General features: G+C 41.1%; 1 protein-coding gene across 2 annotated transcripts in view; it reads right to left on the minus strand.

Annotated features, from left to right (window-relative positions):
- Positions 1-16,108, minus strand: part of RB1 (RB transcriptional corepressor 1) — a 139,917-nt gene extending 123,809 nt beyond the window's left edge. The window contains exons 1-2 of one of the 2 annotated variants that reach the window (XM_072760553.1): positions 15,948-16,108; positions 12,981-13,107 (exon numbers count right to left, since the gene is read on the minus strand). In XM_072760553.1, coding sequence (XP_072616654.1) covers positions 12,981-13,107; positions 15,948-16,060 — 240 coding nt within the window. In that variant the 5' untranslated portion in view covers positions 16,061-16,108. Of the gene's footprint in view, positions 1-12,980; positions 13,108-15,947 lie in introns of those variants that run through there. The other variant, XM_072760554.1, reaches the window with a different exon arrangement.
- Positions 16,109-17,714: the final 1,606 nt, after the last annotated feature.

A 17,714-nucleotide genomic window follows, 5' to 3' on the forward strand; every position in this document is an offset into this window, starting at 1 on the left:
AAAATACTAGCAAACTAAATTCACAAAAATATAAAAAAGATTATACACCATGTTCAAGTAAGACTTATCCTAGAAATGCAATCTTGGTTTAAGATCTGAAAATCAATTAATGTAGTATCAACAAGAGGGGTAAAAAGAACATCATTATATTAAGAGGCACAGAAAATCATTTGGCAAAATCCAAAATCATCTGATAAAACATTTAATGCAAGAGGAAGAAAAGGGAACTTCCTCAACCTGATGAAAGGCATCCAAAAAAAGATCAGGAAAGACAACAATGCCCCCTCTTGCTATTCTATTCACCAAGGTGTTGATTCTAGCCAGGGCAGTTAGGGAAGAAAAAGAAATAAAAAGTAGTAAGAAAAGAAAGAAGTGATCTCTATCTGCAGACAATGTGATCTTATATATAGAAAAGCCTAAGGAACACACTAAAAAACTATTTAAACCAATAAATTCAGCAAGGTTGCAGGGTACAAAATCACACACAAAAATAAACTATTTCTATATAACAGTAATGAATAAACTAAATATGAAATTGAGAAAACAATTCCATTTATAAGAGCATCGACAAGAATAAAATACTTAGGAATAGGGCGCCTGGGTGGTTCAGTTGGTTAAGCATCTCCTTCGGCTCAGGTTATGATCCCAGGGCCCTGGGATGGACGGAGTTCTACTTCGGACTGGCTCCCTGTTCACCAGAGAGCCTACTTCTCCCACTGCCCTTCTTCCCTGCTTGTATGCTCTCTCTCTCAAATAAATAAATAAAATATTTTTTAAAATACTCAGAAATAATGTTTTTAAGTGTAAGACTTACACCGTAAAATTCAAAAATTTTGTTGAAAGAAATTTAAAAAGATCTAGGGGTGCCTGGGTGGCTCAGTCCGTTAAGTGTCTGGGTCTTGGTTTTGGTTCAGAGACTGAGCCCCATGTAGGGCTCCACACCCAGCAGAGAGTTTGCTTCCCCTCTCCTGTACCTCCCCCCACTAGCACCTGAGTTCTCTCTCTCCCTCTAAAAGTAAATAAATAAATGAACCACTTGGATAGTATTAAATACTCACTAGGGAGAAAGAGAAGATAATAAAATACAACATTCTACATACAGAGAAACAAATTTGGATAGTAGCAGACTTCTCTTTGGAAACAGTGTAAGCTAGAACATAGTAGGACTTGGGGGAAAAGCCTAGCTACAATTTTCTAACAATAAAAATATCTTTTAAAAACTAAGGCAAAATAAATACTTTTTCAGTTGTACAAATGCTGACAGAAATCATCATCAGACCTGCACTATAGAAAATGTTAAGGAAAATCCTTCAAGCAGAAGGAAACTGATGCCAGATGGAAATCTGGACCTTATAAAAGAATGAAGAGCCCTGGAAATGATAGCTACATGACTAATATAAAGATTTTTTTAAATTATTATTTAGATTTCTTTAAAAAATAATTGTCTAGAGCAAAAACAGTTAACACCATATTATGGGCTTTATATCACATGTACAAGTAAAACATATGACAATAGGACAAAGGCTATGAGGGAAAAATGAAAGTACAGTGACAGTTTTCATATTGTACATTCAGTAATAGAATATCATTTGAAAATAAGACTCTGAAAAGTTTCAAACATATGCTATAATATAAACCCTGAAATAATGACTAAAATAACACAAGAGTGTTATTTATCTCAGGGTTGTTAATTGAGCCCACAGTAGCAGTACTGTGCTCTGCACTGGGCTTGGAGCCTGCTTAAGATATTCTCTCTCCCTCCTCTCTCTGCACCTCATATCTCTCTAGAAAGAAAAGAAAAGAAAAAAAAGAAAAGAAAAGAGAAAAAAGAAAAGAAAAGAAAAGAAAAGAAAATCTGTATATATTTGCCTCCCCTCAAATTTTAACGACTAATAGCCTACTGTTGACCAGAAGCATTATCAATAACATACACAGTTGATAAACACATATTTTGTATGTTACATGTATTATATACTCTACTCTTACAATAAAGTATGCTAGAAAAATGAAAATGTTACTAAGAAAATTGTAAGGAACAGAAAATACATTTACAGTCTATACTGTAGTGACTGAAAAAAAAAAATCCATGTATAGTGGACCCACCCATTTCAAACCCATGTTGTGCAAGGGTCAACTGAATAAAGATACAAAAAGATTAAAAGTAAAAGGATTTTTTTAAAAAGGTAAATGATATAAATACTCATCTAAAGAAAGCTTAAGTGTCTATACTAATATTAGGAAAAGATTTCAGAACAAAAAACATATGAGGTATAAAGAGGATCATTTCATCATGCATTATATTAATAATATAACACATACCATGTAATTACAATAGTGAAGTTTATTAAAATAATACTAAGGGGGACACCTGGGTGGCTCAGTGGTCAAGCATCTGCCTTTGGCTCAGGTTGTGATCCCAGGGTCCCACATCAGGCTCCTCACAGGGAGCCTACTTCTCCGACTGCCTGTATCTCTGCCTCTCTCTGTGTCTCTCATGAATAAGTAAATAAAATCTTTAAAAATAATAATAAGCTATGATAAAGTATAATAATAAAATAACATTTTAAACAATTTTACAGCAATTCAACAAGCTAATAGGCACATTCCTTGAAAAACACACACTGCCCAGGCTCACTAAAAAAGTCAGAAAACTGAATTCCGCATATCTATTAAAGAAATTGAATTTGTAGTTAAAAACTTTCCTACAAAAAACATCCCATGGGGCCCATATGGCTTTACCAAACATTTCAAAGAAATAATACTAATTTTACACAAACCCTACAAAAAAAATAAAGAGAACAATATATTTCCCAATTCATTCTATAAGGCCAGCATTATTCTGTTATAAAATCTTACAAAAATTGTAGGAAAAAAAAAAAAACACTAGGAAAAAACCCCGTAACCAAAAAGAGGAAACTACAGACCTACTACCCCTCATGAATCTAGATGCAAAAACTCTTACCAAACGCTTAAGTCCAACAATATATGAAAGGGATACTGTATTATGATCAAGTGGAATTTATGCAGGAAAGTTGCTTTAACAATCAATATTACTCACCACATCAATGGTCTAAAAAAGGAAAAATATAATCACAATAGATGCAGAGAAAGCATTTCACAAAATCCAACATTTATTTCTGATACAATAAAAAAAAATCTCTGCAAACTGCAAATAGAATAGATTCCTCAATCTGATAAAGGACATCTAAGAAAAATCTACTCCTAACATTATACTTAATGGTAAAAGACAGAATCTTTTCTCCCTAAGAGCAGAAATTCTTACCACTTCTATTCGACATCATATTGAAATCTTAGCCACTGAAACAGGCAAGGGAAAAAAAGTAAAAGGTTATAAAGGAAGAAATAAAGCTGTCATTATTCACATAAAACATAACTGTTATATGGGAAACCTATGGAAACGCAAAATGGGCAGAAAACATAAAATACAACACACTGATGATGATAAATGGCAAACAAGCACATTTAGAAGACCTTCAGCAACTATGGACTTAGGGTGATAATAATGTGTCAGAGTAGCTTCATCGACTATAACAAATGTAGCACTCTTACGGGGATGTTGATAATGGAAAAGGTTAATTAAGCATGTGTGGGGGCAGAGGGGTATATGAGAAATCTCTGTACCCTCTGCTCAATTTTGCTGTGAACCTAAAACTATTCAAAAAAAGAAGTCTATTTTAAAAATATTCTGTATCATTAGCTATCAGAAAAATGTACATTAAAACCACAAAGAGATATTACTACATCCCAAGAAGAATGGCTAATATAAAAAATAGTACCACCACCAAATGTTGGCAAAGAAGCAGGGAAACTGAATCACCCATATGTTGATGGTAGGAATATAAAATGGTACAGAGACTCAGGAATAAAGTTTGACAGCTCTTACATAATTAAACATATATGCCCATATCATATGACCAGTAACTGTACTCGCCCAGAAAAATGAAAACTGATATCTACACAAAAACCTATACACAAATGTTCACAGCAGCTGTATTCATAACAGCTAAAACCTACCGCCAAGGCAGACGTCTTTCAAGGGGTCAATGGTTAAACTGTGGTCCAGTCATGAATACTACTGAATAACAACAAATCGCAGTGGGCTGACTTGTGCCCCCTGCCCAACTCCTGAACACTCATATGTTCAAGTCCTAACCCTAAGTACCCAAGAATGTGACTGTTTTTGAAGACAGGGCCCCACAGAGGAACAGTAAATTAAAATGAGGACATGTGGCAAGCCCTAATCCAACCTGATTAGTCTTCTTAGAAGAAAAGGAAATGTGGACACAAAAACCACACCAGGAGTGTGTGCACATAGGAAAACCATTCCAGAATGCAAGGAGAAGGCAGCTGTCTGTAAACCAGAGAGGTCTCAGAAGAAACTAAGCCTGCTGACATCGTAACTTAGACTTGAAGTCTCCAGAAACATGACAAAATCTATTTCTGTTGTTTAGGCCACCCGGTCTGTAGTATTTTATTATGGCAGCCCTATCAAACTAAAATATTTAATATATAACTTCAATGATTCTCCAGGGAATTATGCTGACTTAAAAAAGCCAATCCTAAAGGTTAAGTACTGTATGATCCCACTTATATAACGTTCTTGAAATTACAAAATATGTCACATTATTACTGAGTACAGATCTTATTAAATATCTGTGTATAGCTAAACTGGTCTACTGGTATTGTCGACATAATATTTGGAAAGATGATTACTATCACTGGAGGATCTTTGGAGGATCTTACAAAACAAATATGTTAATTTAAAAACTAGTCAATAAAAGCAAAGCATAAAGCACTTATCCTTACTTTCCTGAATGAACTGTGCTTTAGAATAAGAACAGTCAATAGAGAAAAATTTCTCTTTGCAGAATTACAACAATTGGAAGAGAAATAATAAAGTCATCAGATTACCATGGTAATGGTATGGTTCCAGTCTACGGTCATCCAAAATCGCTTAGAACAAAAAAAAAAAAAAAAAAAAAAAGAGACCTAACAAGATCTATGCCTCCCAATGGGCATTCACAAAAATATTTTGTAAGTATTTCTTCCAGAAAATATCAAACCAGGATCTGATTAGGCCTAAAGGCCTGTATTTCCAGGAAATATAGAGAATTAGACAAATATGTTAAACAATGAAGGAGATGTAACCTGCAAAATACCCACTGTAGGAAATTCTACAGGATAAACCACTTTCTTCAACAAATAAATTTTAAGAAAAGAAATGGATGGGGGAAAGAAGTAGAAGGTAAAATCTATAGATTAAGAGATTTAAGACACAAGTCAACCAATCACAATATATGAACCTTATTTGAATCCTGATTAGAACATGTGAAAAAGGGACGCCTGGATGGCTCAGTCATTAAGCTCTGCTTTCGTCTCAAGGTGTGATCCTGGAGGTTCAGGGATCGAGTCCCACATCGGGCTCCCTGTGTGGAACCTGCTTCTCCCTCTGCCTGTGTCTCTGCCTCTCTCTCTCTCTCTCTCTGTCTCTAATGAATAAATAAATAAAATCTTTTTAAAAATGTGAAAAAAATTTATGAAATAATTGAAAATTTTTGAGCATTGGATAGTTGACAATAAAAAATTGTCACGTGGGGGCACTTGGGTGGCTCAGTCAGTTAAGAATCTGACTCTTGATTTTGGCTCAGGTCCTGATCTCAGAGGTCATGAGATAAAGCCCTGCAGCAGGCTCTGCACTGAGCATGGAACCTGCTTAAGATTTTTTTTCTTTTCTTTTCTTTTCTTTTCTTTTCTTTTCTTTTCCTTTTTCTTCTCTCTCTCTCTCTCTCTCTCCCTGCCTCTCTGTCTCTCAAGAATAAATAAATAAAATCTTTTAAAAAAGAAAAAAAAAAAAGGATTCTCTCACTCTCTCTTTCTTTGCCCCTCCTCCCCTCCACATGCATGTGCACATTCTCTCTCAAAAAAAACCTAATAAAATAGAATATTCTGGTTTTTAAGGTTATTAAAAAGAACCTTTTGCAAAGAAGTTATCTGCAAAAGAAGGACTTCAACCCTGCATGAAGAACCCTTCAGGAAGAGGTTTCACATCCTTAGTACTGTGTAATTTACACGGAATGCCTAGTGTTACTCTAGTTCCAAACTATTCCTTTCAACTATCCTCCTAAATATAATGACCCACATCAGGAGGGAAAAAAATCTTTTATCAAGACCAATATATTTCAAAGCTCTTGAATATATACACACACAAAACCCTAAGAGGTTGACATTCAGACATCATTTCTGCTTTACAGATGAGCAACCTGAGACTCAGAGAAATAACCAACTTACCTAAAATCCTATAGCTACAATGCAACTACTATCCTGCCTCTAGATCCAAGGCCTTTTCCATTCTACTATGCAGTCATTTAAGATGCAGAAACAAAATCAAAATTCTAACAACTGATTCACTGTAAGTCACAACTTGAACGGCACTCCTGGACAATTTCTTCATGGAAAATCCCTTATTTATATGCTATATGCAGTATGAACACAATCTAATCTAATGACAACAACCACATATTATACACACCTATCAAATGTTTATACAAAAAGGAAAAAAATACTTTTCTAGACAAAATACCACAAATCTTCCTTAAATTTTAGCCAAAGTACCACATCAGTATCATTACACATGCATTTATAAATTCAACTATTTTCAAGGTTGTTTTGGTTATTTGGGGTATTTTGTGGTTCCATACAAATTTAAGGACTGTTCTAAGCTCTGTGAAGAACACTGTTGGTATTTTTATAAGAACTGCATTAAAAATAAAAAAGAATTGCATTAAATGTGTAGACTGCTTTGGGTAAGTATAGACATTTTAACAATGTATGTTCTTCCAACCATGAGACTGGATGTCTTTTCATTTCTTGGGGTCATCTTCAATTTCTTTCATTGGTGTTTTATAGTTTTTAGAACACAGGACTTCATCTCTTTGATTAGGTTTACTCTCAGGTATTTTACTGTTTTTGGTGCAACTGTAAATGGAACTGATTCCTTAATTTATTTCTGTTGTTTTATTATTGCTGTATAGAAATGCAACAGATTTGTTTGTTGATTTTGTACCCTGAGACCTTACTGAATCTGTGTATTAATTCTAACGGTTTTTTGGCAATCTTTTGGGATTTCTATACAAAGTATCATGTCATCTGCAAAAAGTGAAAGTTTTACTTCTTCCTTGCTAATTTAGATGCTTTTTATTTCTTTTTGTTGTCTGACTGCTGTGGCTAGGACTTCCAGTACTATGTTAAATAATTGTAGAGGAAAATCTCTGTTTTTTCCCCACTGAGAATGATATCAGCTATGGGTTTTTCATATACGGCCTACATTATGTTGAGGTTATGTTCCTTCTAACCTTAATTTGTTGAGGATTTTTATCTATGAATGGATGCTGTACTTCATAAAAATTTTTTCTGCATCTATTGAAATGATCATATGATTCTTATCCTGTATTAAGAAGCAAAGCTGATGAAAAAAAAAAAAAAAGCAGAGCTGGAGACATAACAATTCCAGATTTTAAGTTATATTACCAAGCCGTACTGATCAAAACAGTACCAGCACAGTATGGTACCAGCACAAAAACACACAGATCAAGGAACAGAATATCCAGAAATGAACCCACAACTATACAGTCAACTATAGAGTCAATTAATCTTCAACAAAGGAGGACAGAATATCCAATGAGAAAAAAGTCTCTTTAACAAATGGCCTTGGGAAAACTGGACCACTTTCTTACACTAAACACAAAAATCAATTCAAAATGGATTAGAGACCTAAATGTGACACCTGAAACCATAAAATCCTAGACGAGAACACAGTGACCTCTTTGACACTGGCCATAGCAACTTCTTTCTGGATATGTCTCCCAAGGCAATGGAAACAAAAGCAAAAATAAACTATTGGGACTTGATCAAAATAGTTTCTACACAGCAAAGGAAGCAATCAATAAAACTAAAAGGCAACCTACAGAATGGGAGAAGGTATTTGCAAATGACATACTGGATAAAGAGTTAGTATCCAAAATATATGAAGAACTTACAAAACTCAACACCCCCAAAAACGAGTAACCCAATTAAAAAATGGGCTGAAGACTTGAATAGACATCTTTCCAAAGAAGGCATACAGATGGCCAACAGACATATGAAAAGATGCTCAGGGCAGCCCTGGTGGCGCAGCGGTTTAGCGCCGCCAGCAGCCCAGGGCGTGATCCTGGAGACCCTGGATCGAGTCCCACATCGGGCTCTCTCTGTATGATGCCTGCTTCTCCTCTGCCTGTGTCTCTGCCTCTCTCTCTCTCTGTCTCTATGAATAAATAAATAAAATCTTTAAAAAAAAAAAAGAAAAGATGCTCAACATCACTCATCATCAAGGAAATACATATCAAAACTACAGTAAGATAATCACCTCACATCTGTTAGAATGGCTAAAATCAACAACACAAGAAACAACAGGTGTTGGCAAGGATGTGGAGAAAGGGTAACCCTATCATACTGTTGGTGGGAATGCCAACTGGTACATCTACTCTGGAAATCAGTATGGAGGTTCCTTAAAAAGTTAAAAACAGAATTACCCTATGATCCAGTAATAGTACTACTAGGTATTTGCCCAAAGAATACAAAAATATAGCAGCATTATCTATAATAATCAAATTATGGAAATACCCCAAGTGTCCACTGACTGATGAACAGATAAAGATGATGTAGTATACATACTACAGAATTTTATTCAGTCATAAAAAAGAATGAAATCTTGCCATTTGCAATGACATGGATAGAGCTACAGAGTTATTATGCTATGCGAAATAAGTCAGAGAAAGACAAATGCCATATAATGTTAAGCATTGTGGAATTTAAGGGAAATAAATGATCATTGGGAAAAAAAAGAGAGAGGCAAACCAAGAAACATAGTCTTAACTATAGAGAACCAACTGACGGTTGCTAGAGGCATGGTAGGTGGGGGGGGGGGGAGAAGTGATGGGGATTAAGGAGTGCACTTGCTGTGATGAGCACTGGGTGATGTATGGAAGTGTTGAATCACTAAATTGTACACCCAAAACTAATATTACGTTGTATATTAACTAACCAGAATTTAAATAACTTTTAAAAATTCAAGTATTTTAACTGATTCTTAAGTTGTCTTAAAAATTATATTAATATAAAATTTTCTGGGGTAATTCTTAAGTCGAATTATTCTGGCTGCACAATCTAATATAGGCATTCATTTACACTAATAAGTGCTTTATGTGAGTGACATCATTTAATCCACACAGTTAACTCCAAGATCCAGAAATTACTGTTAGTCCTTTTTACAAATAACAAAACTGAGGCTTGGAGTTTTTTAGGTAACTTGTTCAAGATCGTGGAGGTAGTAAATAGTAGAACTGAGACTTGAGTCAGTCTAGTCTGATGACAAATCCTTGCTCTTAATCCACCCTCTATTCCAATAAACATCATCTACTTTCAGTTGCCAGAAAGATTCCCTTAGTTATTACATTCCTCTTCTTGTTTCAAAGACAGCCAACTGCTATCTGAAATAGCTAGAATGGAACAGGTGCATCAGAAACAGGTTCATTTTGTCATAACATTCAGTTCTCTGCACGCACTGTCACATTCTCCCTTAGAAATTATTGTATGAAGAGGGTAAATCCTCAGGCCAACCCTCAAAAACTTAACTATCACTTAAAAGAATATTTCCAGAGAAACATCTGGAAACTGTAACAGAACAATACCACCTCCTCTTCTGTCATACACCCCTGCAAAAAATAGGTACCAAATATCCCAAAGATAACATGAAATTCCTTCCTTGTCTTCCTCCAGCATACAACCAAGAATGATTTCGTATCTCCTAGTCCCATCACGACCTTCATTAGGAAATGAGATTTAAACTGTGCCAGCTCCCATGGAAGGCAGGGACAAAGCCAGGATAGAAGAACAGGATACCCAAGTTGTAACATGTATTCATACTTATAATCAGGTCTGAAGCCTAAAAGGACCTCTATAGTGAAAACTCTTACTGTTACAGTTCAGTACAAAAACAGTTTTGTGTGAACTGGCCTGGAAACCTAACTACTATGTTGTACTTACAAAGAGATTGGGAACATAACCCACTCCTAAATTGGAAACTACCGATATTCACCGATACTCTCTATAATCTGCTACTCCTTCCCAACTTTCTGAAAACTAAAAGCCTAGCATCTGCAAGCAAGAGGTGAAGAAGCTATGACTCCCTATAACTGCAAATGCACCAGAAAAACCCTTTGTACATGAAGTATCCAAATCAGTGGAAGCACACACTAGATGTTTTGGTAAGATAATACCAAAGTCATTCACCCAAGATACTTTAGTATTCCTCCTGTTTTAGTAAGGAGTTCCAGATTACGTTCAGGTCTTTGAAACTGGATTCATTTTCTCTTTTTTTATTACCAGATAATAATGCCCTAAATGCTTATGTCCCCCAAAATCCATACGCTTAAAGCCTAATGCCCAATGTAAATGTATTAGGAGTTGTAGCTTTTGGGAAGTCATCAAGTCATGAGGGCTATGCCCTCATGAATGGGCCAGTGTCCTTATAAAAGAAGCCTGAGAAAGTTCCCACCCCTTCCGACTTGTGAAGCCAGTGACAAGGCGCTGTCCACGAAGCAGGAAGCGGGCCCTCACACAGACATAGAATCGGCCACACCACCACCTCGGGCTTCCCAGCCTCCTGAACTGTAAGAAATAAACTTCTATTGTTTATAAGCTACCCAGTCGGCAGTATTTTGTTAAAACAACCCAAATGAACTAAGATACCAGAATTTTCTAACGGTTTTAAACATTTTTATGGAATGTACATTAACATATTTTGCTGTGTTAATAAAAAAAGACACATGCATTAATACAACGCTGTAAGAAAGTAAATCCATGGGTGCCTGGGTGGCTCAGTTGGTTAAGTGTCTGCCTTCAGCTCAGGTCCTAATTCCAGGGTCCAGAGATCGATTCCCTTATTGGACTCCCTGCTCAGCTATCTCTCTCTCTCTCTCTCTCTCTCTCTCTAATAAGTAAATAAAATTAAAAAAAAAAAAAAAAGTAAATTCATTTAAAGTGTCTGAAATGCAATTTAACAATAATTACCAAAAGATTTATAAACGTTCATAGCTGCTCACTCAGTAATCCAACTTGTAAAAATGTATTCTAATAATCAGATTCATTCATTAATTTAACGAACCACTGAGGACTTACTTTGTGCCAGGCATTATTCTTGTGAGTAAAGATATTCATCACATCATTTTATAGTGCCAAAAAGTCATGGGGAAAAAATATCTAATAATATTGTAAGAGTTAGGAAATTAAAAAACATCTAATATATAAAACATTATACATACAGAAACTATATTATCAAATACCCAAAAATATTTAATAACACAGTAAAATGCTCATGATGTCAAGAAAAAAAATTTATTTTCCTTTTTTTAAGATTTTATTTTTTTGACAAAGAGAGAGAGAGAGCACAAGCAGGAGGAGTGGCAGGCAGCAGGAGAGGGAGAAGCAGGTTCCCCATGGAGCAGGAGCCCCAGGGCTCAATCCCAGGACCCCAGAGATCATGACCTGAGCCAAAGGCAGATGCTTAATCAACTAAGCCATCTAGGTACCCCAAGAAAAAAATTTTAAAATAAGATATAAAACTATTATATGTAACTATATATACCTATATGTATGATTCCGAATGTTTTATTTTTTTTTATTTTTTTTAAACTTATTTATTTATTCATGAGAGACACACAGAGAGAGGGAGGCAGAGACACAGGCAGAGGGAGAAGCAGGCTCCACGCAGGGAGCCCGACGTGGGACTCAATCCCGGGACTACAGGATTGCGCCCTGGGCCAAAGGCAGGTGCTAAACCGCTGAGCCACCCAGGGATCCCCCAAATCTCTGTTTTAAATGACCAAGTCAGGAACCTTGGTCAAGTTACTTAATCTCATTCTATTTCAGTATCTTCTATAAAATCAAGATTTTACATTTTACATATGAAATAAAGATTTTTCTGTCATACCCTCAATGGATTGTTGAGGGAGTTATTTTTTAAATGCATGGAATATTCCCCCAGTACATATAAAGCACTATTGAGTCATGTTACATATACATACATATACTTATGCAAAAAAATGGAATATATCAAACACTATCAAAGACTGTAAATTCTAACAAAACTAATTCTAAAACGATCAAATTTTGAACACTACATATTATAAGATATTAAAAATTATAAGGCATGGCTTGGCTTTGTTTTTAAAAAATTTTTGTATCTGAGTGAAGTATGTATGCATATGATATCTAAGATTTGCTTTAAAGTACTTTGGGGGAGGGATCCCTGGGTGGCGCAGCGGTTTGGCCCCTGCCTTTGGCCCAGGGCGTGATCCTGGAGACCCGGGATCGAATCCCACGTCGGGCTCCCTGCATGGAGCCTGCTTCTCCCTCTGCCTGTGTCTCTGCCTCTCTCTGTTGACTATCATGAATAAATAAAATCTTTAAAAAAAAATTAAAAAAAAAAAAGTACTTTAGGGGAAAAAAATCCTTTGGGGGGGGTAACATGGGGATATTTTTAATACTATCAGTTATTTACCTCTGGGTAACAAAATTATTACTAGCTTTTCTTTTCTTTATATTTTTCTATTTTCCAAGTTATCTATAGTAATTCAAAATCATTTTTTAATTGAGAAAATTGGGGGGCACTTGAGTGGCTCAGTCAGTTGAGCATTTGACTCTTGGTTTTGGCTCAGGTCATATCTCAGGGTCCTCAGATCGAGCCCTACATGGGGCTCTGTGCTCAGCAGAGAATCTCCTTGAGAGGAGATCTCCTTGAGATTCTCTGTCTTCCTTTCCCTCTACCCCTCCCCATGTTCAGGCTCTCTCTCTATCAAATACATAAAATCTTTTTAAAAAATAATGAGAAAGTTTTCTTCAAAAAATATTAAAGAAATCCTTACCAATATTCCATCCACAGATGAAACTTTCTCCCAAGTTAACCAAGCTCTTTCTCTGACATGATCTGGTATCTTTAATTTCTGACATAATGCAGTAAAATCGGGTTCTTCGGTTTCTTCAAACACAAGCCTACCAGATAAAAACAGACATATAATGGGGATATATATTTAGAAATCAAACTAAAAGTAAACATTTGCTTCAATGGTTTGCATATAACAAACAGCATTATTCTGAAAAAAGGCATTACTAAGTACTTTAAAATCTTATTTATCTTTGAAAAAACTTACAGAATTTAAATGTTTATTTTTTTCATAGTCCTTCCAACAAATATACAACACAGTGAAAGATGTTTGTTGGCCTGAATCACATACACACCAGAACAGCAAAATAGCTTTGGAAAAGTAAGAAAGTATGATAGCTAACGCTGTATGGGAAAAGTGGGATGACAATAAGAGCAAAAAGAAGAAAGCCCATTTATGATATTGCAGAATCAATTTAGTATCAGCAATTTTGCTAAAATGCAGTTGACACTTATCAACGTCTCATATAATCTCTCTACCTATAAGCATTTCTCATGTAATGAGAAACTTAACATGAATTACTGCTATTCTTATTTCAGCCTTTTCTCTTCGATCTTCCTTACCCAAGATAGGTAGTCAATAGTTTCTTGTTGGCTAGCTCCCTTTCATTCTCTTAATGTCTATTTGACACCTAATAATAATATAAGGAATAGCTAATAATTTTTGAGTATTTACTCTGAGCCTGTGTGAATAAAGTATCTTCAATGTATAGTTTCAGTGGAATCCACACATGGGTCTACTAGATAAGTACTCTTATCCTTGTTTTACAGACAAGTACCAAATACGAAGTTAAAGGACTCACTTGAGGTCATGGCCAGTAAGTGGGAAACCCAAGTTTAACTCCATGATCCATGGCCTTGACCACTACGCCAGACTGGTAACCCTCCTTCAGAGTGTAATTAACTTTGATCACGTCAACAAGGAGGGTGCACTCCTGCTCCTAGTGAAGGTTTCTCTTCCAACATTCCCACTTAGGCCAGATATAATGCAACAGAGAGAAGATCTCAGCTTCAAGGTACAGACAGATTCCATCACTGAAAATGCAGGTGTGGAGTGGGCCTTGAATCCATCCCTAAGCAGGACGCTTGGCTTTGGATTGCCAGGCACTAGTTTCGCCCTTGCTAAGCAGCTAGTCTACACAGTTCAACTGCCCGTACTAGCAAAACCTTTCGGGGGGTATGGTTAATCAAGAGTGGAGTGTATCCTGTATAGTTTCACTTACAGGAAATTTTTTGATAGTTCCATCATTTAAAAGTAAATAATGCAATGTTGGGGTGGGGAAGAAAGGCCTTCTTTTCCCAGCTGGGGGCCCTAATTTGAATATTTCTGGTTACCCTACAATAATTCAGAGGACGCTTCCAAAGCTCCGTGGCAAACATGGAACTCCTTATAGAGTAGATTTACTGCTTTTTCCAAATGAAAACGTTCAAGTACTGGATACAACAGAGCTTAATCAGAAATTAAATTTGCTTCCAGAACAGCTTGACTGTTTTTCTCCCCAATTAGCGAGTGTGATTTTTAACTGACCCGTAAGACAACCCATTTCAACATATGTATTTTTAACAGCCTTTCACAGGCCATCCCACCAGAAGCCCATTCCAGTCGTTCGCAACCTGTCTGAACCCTGTTAGTGTCTAGCAAGTTCAAAGAATAGGGCTTAGTAATGGACTAGAACAGGCGAGGAAGCGGTGAGGAACAGAAAGCAATCCCACCCTCAAAGAAAAAACAAAAACAAAAACAAAAAAACACGACAGGTACTCTCAAAGTGGTGGGACCAGGACTGGCAAAAATAACGGCAATCATAGTCTTTCAGTGTTAGGTTCTTAACCATAAAGTACCACGATCGTGAAAAATAGGATGTTGCAACAGAGTAAGTCCTCCCGGTCATGTTCTACTGTATTATCACAGTAGTCGCCTAAATTTAGAGACCACTTGGTGGTGCTGGTGGTGGTGTGGGTGATAGTGCTGGTGGTGGTGCTGGTGTGGGTGCTGGTGCTGGTGGTGGTGGTGCTGGTGCGGGTGGTGGTGCTGGTGCTGGTGCGGGTGGTGGTGTGAGTGGTGCTGGTGCTGGTGCTGGTGCTGGTGCTGGCGGTGCTGGTGGCGGGGCTGGTGGTGGGGCTGGTGGTGCTGGTGGCGGGGCTGGTGGTGCTGGTGCTGGTGCGGGTGGTGGTGGTGGTGGTGCTAGTGTGGGTGGTGGTGCTGGTGCTGGTGCGGGTGGTGGTGTGAGTGGTGCTGGTGCTGGTGCTGGCGGTGCTGGTGGCGGGGCTGGTGGTGGGGCTGGTGGTGCTGGTGCTGGTGCGGGTGGTGGTGGTGCTAGTGTGGGTGGCGGTGCTGGTGGTGGTGCTGGTGGTGCTGGTGGCGGGGCTGGTGGTGCTGGTGCTGGTGGTGGTGCTGGTGGTGGCGGTGCTGGTGCTGGTGGCGGTGCTGGGGGGGGGGGGGGGGAGTGCGCTGTGACTCGCGCAGCTCACGAACTCTGAAGCCGGAACGAAACAAAACAAGAGCAGGCGCGAGGATGTCCCGGGCTCCGAGGCAAAATGGAAGAAGCGCTGCAAAGCGCCAAGACGGATACGGGCTTGTGCGGCGGGGACCGCGCGGGAGCGGCGGCGGCGGGCAGGGGCGCTCGCGCGGGACGCGTCGCGGGGCTTGGCCGGTGCCGAGGCCTGGAGCCGCGTCGCCGCCGCCGTGTCCGCGGGAGGCCGCCCGTCCCCCGCCGCGTCGGTCGCCGGCTCCGTGTCCGCGGGCGCGGCGGCGGCACCTGTCACCGGGCGCGGGCGCCGACCCCACCCCCCGCCGGACACCTGTCAGGCCGGCGCCCGGCCCCCGCCCCCGCCCCCGCGGACAGCGCGCCCGCCCCGGCCCCCGCCGCCGCCCCCGCCGCGCTGGGCTCACCCGGGCAGAGGCGGGTCGTCGGGGCCGCTGTCCTGCGCCGGGTCCTCCTCGGGCGGCGGCGGGGCTTCGGCGGCGGCGGCGGCGGCGGCCCTGCGCGGGGCCTTGGGCGGCATGGCTGCCCGCGGGCGGCGGGGCGGGGCGGGGCGGCGCGGCGCGGCGGGGCGGGGGCGCACCTGGGGCCGCCCCGCTGCGCGCAGACGGGGAGCGGCGCCCGGCCGAGCCCACGAGCCCTCCTCCGCCGCCCACCGAGCGCCCGGCCACCGCGCCAACACGTCACTTCCGCCCGCGGCGTCACGTCCGCGACCTCCGGGGCCGCCGGCGTCGGGACGGACGGGGCTGCACCCCCGCGGCCCCCGGACGCGCTCGCCGCCCCCGGCGCGGGCCCGACCCCCGCGGCCCTGGGCCCCGCTCCCGCGGCGGGCGGCGGGGGGCGGGCGGCGCCGTATCTAGCGGGCGCACCCCGGGGGCACGCCCCGCCGCGCCCCCCCCGCCCCGCGACACTCCGCCCCCAACGCCCCGCCGCGCCCTCCCGCCGCCTCCGCCCCGCCGCGCCCCCTCCCCTCCCCGCCCCGCCCCGCCCTGCCACGCCCCCGCCGCCCCGCGCCCCTCCGCGCCCTGCCCGCCGCCCCGCGCCGCGCCCCCCGCCCCTCCGCCCCCCCTCCGCGCTGCGGCCCCTCTCCCCGCCCCCCTCCCCCCCCCTCCCTCCCCGCCCCGCCCCCGCGCCCGCCCAATCCGCCCCGCGGGATCCGCCAAAACAAAAACAAACGTCTGCGGAGCCCCCCGGGCCGCGACCGTTGGCGACCGCCGGGAGACGGCGGGACGCGCGGGGGCAGCACGGCCGGGACCTGCGTGCGCACGCGGGGGGGGTGGGGCAGAGCCGGTGAGGACCTGGACGCCTTCCCCGCGGCCCCGGTGCGCCCGTCCCCGCCCGAGCCTCGCCTTCTCCGGGTGTCCCTCGGGAGTAAACGAACTTGTATCTTTTTCTTAGACCAGCGTTCCACCTGGTACTGTGCTGCTGTATTCATGGGAGACACAGAGAGAGGGGGGGGGGGGGGGCAGGCTCCACGCGGGAGCCCGACGCGGGACTCGAACCCGGGACCCCGGGGTCACGCGCGGGGCCGAAGGCGGATGCTCCGCCGCTGAGCCTCCCGGGGGGCGCGTAAACGAAGTTTTAAAAAACGCGCGCGCGCGCGCAGAACCGGGAGGGGCCGGCACACCCTAAGGGGCATTTTCAGAGAAAAAGCGGCGGCTGAAGCCATGCAAGCCCGCCCCGCCCGACGCGGGACGAGCGCCCACTGTGTGCCCGGCGCGTGCTGGGCCTCAACCGACCGTCGCCAGCCTCAGAACAACCCTTTGAAATCGGTGCTTTGGCCTTCCCCGATGGGTGAATCTGCCCAGCGTTACGGAGCGGATGGGGGGGTCAGAGGGTCTGAAAATAAATAGATAAATAAATAGATAAATAAATAAATAGATAGATAAATAAATAAATAAATAGATAGATAAATAAATAGATGAATAGATAGATGAATAGATAGATGAATAAATAGATAAATAGATAAATAAATAGATAGATAAATAGATAAATAAATAGATAAATAGATAGATAGATAAATAGATGAATAAATAGATGAATAGATAGATGAATAAATAGATAAATAAATAGATAAATAGATAGATAAATAAATAGATGAATAAATAAATAAATAAATAAATAAATAAATGATAAATAAATAGATAGATAAATAAATAGATAAATAAATAAAATCC

Source organism: Vulpes vulpes, chromosome 6 (assembly GCF_048418805.1).
Source record: "Vulpes vulpes isolate BD-2025 chromosome 6, VulVul3, whole genome shotgun sequence".
In the NCBI taxonomy this organism is placed as follows: Eukaryota; Metazoa; Chordata; class Mammalia; order Carnivora; family Canidae; genus Vulpes; species Vulpes vulpes.